At 46.8% G+C, this 7,254-nt stretch overlaps 1 protein-coding gene across 1 annotated transcript; it reads right to left on the bottom strand.

Annotated features, from left to right (window-relative positions):
* Positions 1–1,228: 1,228 nt before the first annotated feature.
* On the bottom strand, positions 1,229–4,307 carry TXNDC15 (thioredoxin domain containing 15). Its single transcript, XM_062502154.1, has 5 exons — positions 4,231–4,307; positions 3,785–4,152; positions 3,103–3,266; positions 2,780–2,910; positions 1,229–2,068 (listed from the first exon to the last, which is right to left on the bottom strand). Exons 1-5 carry the CDS (start codon positions 4,280–4,282, stop codon positions 1,872–1,874), a joined length of 912 nt encoding a protein of 303 aa, XP_062358138.1. The 5' UTR covers positions 4,283–4,307; the 3' UTR covers positions 1,229–1,871.
* Positions 4,308–7,254: the final 2,947 nt, after the last annotated feature.

The following is a 7,254-nucleotide window of genomic DNA, read 5'->3' as shown; positions in this document are numbered from 1 at the left end:
CCCGCGGGAGGAGCCGCAGCCCGCGGCGGAACCGGGAGCTCCGAGCGCGCCGGCAGCGGGGGCGGACGGAGCGGGAGAGTGAGGGTGACCCGCTTCCGCGGACACCGGTCAGGAACGAGGAGGCTCAGCAGGCACAGCAACGCTCTTTGCAACTCCCTGCAGGGAGGTTGGAGCGGGGAGGGACCGATATCTTCTGCCGAGCCTGCAGTGAGAGGACCAGAACTCGGCTGAAGCCGAGACTGGAGGAGTCAGATCAGATATTAAGAAAAACCTTTTCACTGCCGGGGTGGCCAGGCCCTGGACCCGCTGCTCAGGGAGGTGCTGCAGTCACCACCGCTGGAGGGGTCTGAGAGGCGCCCGGACCTGGCGCTGGGTGATGTGCTTTAGGGGTTACAGTGGCGGTGCTGGTGGAGGGTTGGATGGACCGACTAAAAGGTCTCTTCTAACCTTGAAAGTTCCATGATGTGTGACCTACCCGGGAAGAGAACGGCCGAGCGGAGCTGCCGGCTACGGCCGCAGGTGGAATCCGTCACGCAGTGAGCAGGCAGGTGACATTTCCACTCCATAGGACAGCACTGAAACAGCCCTGTTCTGTTTGTAAACACGTTCCTGTTTCTTTAGCAGTGCAGACATGAGCACCACGGATAATCCAGCCCTGGGCCTCTCAAACTGGATGGCAGAGGCAAGAATGCTGGAATTTATCATTCACTGTCTTTATTAATAACGTCCATCCTAGCTTTATCTTCAGTCACACCAAAGTTGTACCAATGTAGTTTCCTTTTTGGACACAGATATACACGACCTCTGGTTTCCAGAAGAAAATAGAGAGCCAGCAGGGAAATATGTGGAGAATTACGTTGCAGGGATATGAGCTATCTGTCAAACAATAAGTCTTAAAACTGTTTTACCTTAGTTTAATTTGCTTTCTGAAGCACCTTATCACTCTGGCAAGCCTCCACCATTATAAATGCTATTCAGTCACATAACTCAAACCCCAGACAACATGCCAGTGCATACCTTATCCAAAACCCTCCATACTAATTATAACTAGAAAAAGCCATTAATTGTTTATGTAGCCTCAAGTGGAGAGTGTGGAGCTAGCAAACATGGTACTAGAAATTTAAATAAATATCAAGACTGGTCTTGCTAATTTAGGCAGGTGAGCTGTAGTTCAGAAATTGCATGGTTTTACTTCTGAAAGAAAGCGACTTGAAAGGTTACACTGAAAACCTTATTTATTTTTTTGTAAAGGACAATTAATACAATTTCATCCAAGAGAAATGTGGTAAATAAGTTACATACACACACAGAAATAGTGAGGTGAGCTTGGGAAGTGCCTCTAAATCTCATAAAAAATTGCTAATAAGTCAAAACTCAGAGCAAAGAGAATGAGAAAACCAGCACTGAACTCCAGTGCCAGAGGTGGGAACCTCCATGGGAGTGAAAAATCATTCAAAACATCTTCGTAATTCATTTTATGGACAGTGAAACTAATGTACCAGCACCTCCCCTCACTAGTGCTTTCCTTGCAGTGCCATGCAAGCACGTACACAGCACGTACAGACCCATGTGCTGTAAAAATCTTCCCTGATCTACATATTAGAACTGTACTACTAATTACATCAAATTCCATTAAGAAGTCAATCAGAGCAGCTTAATAAAAACTTTAGTTCATGTTTTTTCATACTTGTTTACTTACCACTGTAATCACCACAAATGTGCTTGTTACAGATGCAGCAGTTGATAAATAAAGCCAATTTTTAGTCATTATTATAAATACAGCCAACAAATTCAACAGTTCATTCTTATTCCATAGAAATTCCCACTTTACCAATAAGTGGAAATTTTTGTCCCTGTTGGAACACCTGAGGTTATTCCTGATGTTCATGCTCTTGTCCCGGGATGAGCCACCGAATGCTTTCGGTTCGAACGGTGGCATACATGACAAAGCCAGCCAGGAAGAGCACAGAGAACAGGAGCAGCCAGTCTATGCCCTTCGTCAGAACACTTGGCAAGGGCCCTTCCCAGTCTTCCTCTGTCACAGCCACATCACTTTTAGCTTCTATCCCTAAAAAACAAAGCACAGCATCGTAATCACTAAATTGAGAAGCTAGTTCTATCTGGAGCTTTGTTCCTGCTCTCAGACTAAGGCTCAAAGACAGGTAGGCTTAAAATTTTGGTGAGATGGCCTTTGTACATCAACATATACCCATTTACTTATATAACGCATACACCTGACTTACTTATATAAAAACTTAGTGATTTTTATGTGTATTTGCATAACAGGAGAAGGTCTATCCTGTCCTCCCACAGTACAGCCTTGGCTAAGTTGTGGGGGTTTTTCAACGCATGGAAATTTAATTTAGAGTCTTTTCAGGAATCCCATTTTTGTGCACTTCTGGAAATGCAGATCCACACAGCACTTCAGAGTGGATTAGAAGAGAGCTAGCTGGGTGGCAAAGAGAGTTTAATTTATTTCATTCTCAATTAAATCTTTGGGCAGGAAGATATGCTCCATCCTTCTGGCACCCTCTCTAGCTACCCACTGTTCCCCCTCTTCTGTGACAGCAGCCCAAAGAGCTGAGTTTCTGCTCTCAGCACAGGCTGAAATCCAGCTCACGGCAACAATTGATTAAATGAACCTCTGCTGGGTCCTCTCAGGGTCTTTATGACATTGATTTTAAAGAACACACACAGGGACAGGAAAGCCAAATTTGAACCTTGAAGCCAGCCTGTTCCACTGTTTGTCCCACTGACAAACCAGGGCTGATTTACACACCTGTCTGGTTAAAGATGAAGTCTTTCAGGGTTTCCAGCGTTCTGTCTGTATGATTAAATCTAGCCATAGGTTTAGCACCTTGGAAAAGGAGGATATTTGGTACAGCCACAGTTCCAAATCTAGTTGATAAACTACATAAAGAAAAAACAAAGCATGAAGGAAATGACATCATCTGGGGGAAGAAATACAGTCACAATACCAAAAGTGTCAGTTTCACTAAATAAAATTGTAAAAATAAAATAAATAAATAAAGCCACTCCCATTCTTAAAACTCAAAGGTAACAGAAATAAACTGCAGCTAGAGCACAGGGAGCGTGAGTTACCTGCTGTGCTGGGATGCGTCCAGTGCCAGGAAGCGAAGAGTTGGAAATGCTCGGGGCAAAGAGTTAAAATGAGGTGCCAGACTGGCAGAAAAGCGGCACCACGGTGTGTAGAACAGGACCAATGTACAGTCACTGCTATTTGGGTTCAGGAACTCCATCAGGTCCTTGGAGAAAGCATGAGAACAAACACGGACAGTGACATATTTAACAGAGTTAAATTCTGTGTAGGGATGCAGCATTCAGCAATCAATATTAGATACTTGGCAATATAATGATCAAGCAGCAGCACCTTTTAAAACAGGTAGAGAATTGTTTATAATCCTTTCTAAAAGGTTGTTTTAGAAGTTTATTACTTAAAAATATACATACACATAACTGTTACAAGAAATGAGCTGGCACTAACGATCATTAACAATTTCCAAGAGAAAGACCAGTGCAAAGAGCAGGAAAGCTGGCAGTACCCTGCAGGCACACAGATAATAAACAGAGGCACATGAAGCAAGCTGTAACTCCGTTTTCTTCCTGCTCAGAATGGCCCAAAAAGCCTCCTTTGTCCTATATTTTCTTCGGTAGAACCGAGGACGTTACACAAGAAAATTCACTCAGTCAGAAAGCAACAGGCTGACTGGGCACCCTCACGCGTTCACACCAACATCGGGCAGTGAGCGGCCCAGCCGCGTACCTGGGACACGTTCAGGATCTGCAGCGTGAAGCGGTCGACGCTCGTCGTGTTCCTCTCCTCGCAGTTCACTTTGGGAGCCTTGGCGCTGTCGGTGCCGTTCTGCTCCTCAGCGGGCGCGGGCAGCACGGGCTCCAGCACGGGCTGCTCCCGGGCCTGGGAGGCCGCGGGGCCGCTCCCCGCCGGCCCGCGCGCATCGCCCGCGGCCGCCCCATCGCAAGCCCCCGCCGGGCCGCCGCTCGCCTCGGCCGGCACCGCCGACAGCACCACGGGCTGCTCGGCCAGGGCCCCGCTGCCCAGCATCGCGTCCGCCATCTCGGCCGTGCGGTACCGCACCGGCTCGGGGCCGCCTGCGCTCCGCTCCGCCGCCCCTGCGGGGACCGAAGGAGGTGTCAGCTCCGCGCCCCGCCCGCTCCGCGACCGCGCACCCGGAGCCCCCCCGGCCGCACCTGCGGGAAGGGTCGCACCGAGCCAGGCCAGCGCCAACAGCAGCCGCCGCATCCTCACCCGCGGCCCCGGCCGCCGCCGCCGCGTCTCCCGGGACAACGACCGCTTCCGCCGGATCCCCGGGACACTTCCAGTTCCGCTGCCGTTCCTATTTCCGTGGGAAGAGCGCTCAGGGCGTGAGGGTGGCGGTCGTGGGACGGGCCTGCGCGGAGGCGGGCTGAGTTCTGTTTGTGTTGGGTACGAAGCGGCTGGGTTTAACCGAGTATTTCTCGCGGCCCCGCTGAACTCCGAATTGGGAGTGTTCAGCCTGAAGAAGAGAAGGCTTCGGGTGACCTAGTTACGGCTTCCCAGTACCTGAAGGGAATTTACAGGAAGGATGGGACAAGACTTTACACGCGCGTGTTGTGCCAGAACAAGGGAGAATGGCTTAGATTAGATATTAGGAAAAAAAATTCTTTATTAGAATTATTTTAAGAAAAATTTTACTGTGAGGATGATGAGGCCCTGGCACAGGTTGCCCAGAGAAGCTGTGGCTGCCCCATCTCTGCATTGTTCGAGGCCAGTTTGGATGTGGCTTAGAGCAACTTGGGATAGTGCAAGGTGTCCGTGCCCGTGGCAGGGGTGTGGAACAAGATGTTCTTTAAGGTCCCTTCAAACCCAGCCCATCCTACGATTCCGTGACCCCGCCTGGCAGGGCTGAGCCCGCACGGTGTGACCGGAGCCGCTGGCCGGGCCGGGTGTGGGGCTGCTGATGCTGCCGGAGGCGTTTCACTGTTGATTTAAATTAGTTCAGGTCGGAAATTCTTGCAACGAGGCAAATGTCATCCCACGGCTTCGGCAGGCTGCTGTGACTGAGCAGTGACTGAGAACACATAAAGCACCCCGTAACTCAGCCCAAAGCCTGTTCTGTTACAAGCCAGTTTTGCAGCCCCAGCACTTCCTCACAGCCGCAGCTGCCTGGCGAAGCATTTGCCTACTTCCACCCTCCTTAGGGAAGCACGGTCACGGCTGGGAGTTTTTCGCACACTAACCTACAGCAGGCTGGGGTAAGGGTAAAATGCGGCAAACTGAAGGCGGGTATTTAAAACTAAACAGAAGGGTTCTTGTCCATCGAACTTATCAACCGCAGCTCCGAAGCAGAAAAACAAGGTAAATACTCCCATATTCCTTTTTAGGAAATTATATTTTTCCTGTTGCAGAATTAGTTTTTTACTTTATTTCAGTTTAATAGGGAAGCCTCAAGAGTATCTGGGGCATTTTGAAAATGAACACATTACTTCAAGTGCTGATACATTTTTTTTAACATGCTTCCTCAAAACTGCCAGCAGTGCGCAATGAGATTTTGCCAAAACTCTGCATCTGTCAAAAACTGATAGTTATGACCGAGGGGAGCATGAAACATGCACACTGAAAAATGGCAGGAAAAATCAAGTCCATATGTATAAATGAAGATAGGGGTAATTTATTACAAAAATTGTATTTTTTGCTTTTACACAGGTGTACTTCCCCAACTGTGTCATTCCTTACAGCACACATTTTCTCACTTGAAGCTTTTTCTTTCCAAGTTTGATTTGCAAAAGCACTAATGAGGACATTATAGTCTAAAAATAGAAAACATGAAGTTTGCACATAGAGGGAAAACATTTAATTAGATCGGCTGATACAGAGCAAGCCTGAAAGAAAAAACACAAAGGGAATCCAAACTGGTGCAGACAGCAAAGAGCAAGCTGCCCCATTTGCCCTTCTCCTTATGTTTGAGTTTAGTCAAAACAGCATTTTCAACTTGAAAACAGTTTCTTACTGTGAATTTAGTCCTAACATAATGTCCTTCCTGCTGTAACACAAATCAAAATGCCACAGGTTTTTTATGGTGACTGTAAGTAATCCATGTTTGACAGGTACTCTTTGTGCTACTTAAAGAGCTCACACCAAGGAGGTAGAGAAACACAGAAGTGCCAGTCCAGCCCCAAAACAAGCCCTGGTGTCTCACCATACATGTAACTGAGGTTATGAAAGACAGAACCACTTTAAAGACTCCTTGAAGATGTGCAGCTTGTGTAGCTGATACTCCCAACAGTGCTAGTCTGCCAGCATGAATAAATCCTGAACTGGCCCTGTCATCAGAAACCACACCTGGCCTCACAGACCAGCTGTGTACTGAGGCACAGACTCCCTGCAACTTCCATCCTTCCATTCATTTCATGGCAGAGAACACAGCAGCCATGGAAGCAGTCAAGCACCTTCCCAACATATCTGAAAAGGCTGTATTCTTGTTTGATACAATTTATGACTGATATAATATCTAATTAAGGTTTCTTAATCTGAGGAGATCTTAGGGTTTCCTCAGAACAAATATAATAATGCATGTTGCTCATGCAATCATGTCCAGGAACTGAGATTTTTAGACCAGTATGTAGCAGACTGCTGCTGAACTCTGTTCTCAACATATCCAGTCACCTTGAAAGCCAAATATTTAGAATTATCAGAATGGCCAACCAACAAAAACACAACCAAACAATCAAATTTCCTTTTCAGGTAAATTCAAAAAGTCTGCAAAATAACAGCAACTGACATTTGGAATGTTACAACTCCAGATGTATTCAAGTATTCAAGGCCTCTGAAAGTTTACAGAAAAGAAAACAAAGGATGCTGGAGAGCAAGCAGAGGATGCAGGCCTGGGAGTCTGGACTGCCTGTTCTTCCCCAAAATTATTGAAAAACTTCAGTAAAGAGAAAAAAATTTAGAAGTGTTGAATGGTAGAGTACATCTTACCAACACAGAAAAATTGGAATCTTCCTGGAATACAGGGATAAATACGTCTTATTCATCACAGAATAATGAATTACAACCATCGTTCCATGAAAACTTTATTTATAGAGTACTTTCAAATTTATTTCCATGTGCAACAGAGGAACAGGTCAGCAGTTGACTATTTATCCATACAGGGTTATAGCTCCTTTCCTCCCCTCTTCTCCTATTTGAGTGAAAGGACAAGAACAATTAAGTTGCTGTCACACTGTTTTCAA

The sequence above is a fragment of the Cinclus cinclus genome, chromosome 14 (genome assembly GCF_963662255.1).
Source record: "Cinclus cinclus chromosome 14, bCinCin1.1, whole genome shotgun sequence".
Classification (NCBI taxonomy): domain Eukaryota; kingdom Metazoa; phylum Chordata; class Aves; order Passeriformes; family Cinclidae; genus Cinclus; species Cinclus cinclus.
Note: the sequence above shows the minus strand (reverse complement) of the source record. Positions and strands in the feature narration are given on the sequence as shown.

What these genes read in the sequence shown, in the direction of transcription:
- TXNDC15 (XM_062502154.1), bottom strand. Translation starts at nt 4,282, where the DNA reads ATGCGGCGGCTGCTGTTGGCGCTGGCCTGGCTCGGTGCGACCCTTCCC. An exon ending in CGGTGCGACCCTTCCCGCAG is followed by an intron (nt 4,153 to 4,230) that starts GTGCGGCCGGGG and finishes CGGTCCCCGCAG; the next exon opens with GGGCGGCGGAGCGGAGCGCA. An exon ending in CTTCATCTTTAACCAGACAG is followed by an intron (nt 2,069 to 2,779) that starts GTGTGTAAATCA and finishes TTTGTTTTTTAG; the next exon opens with GGATAGAAGCTAAAAGTGAT.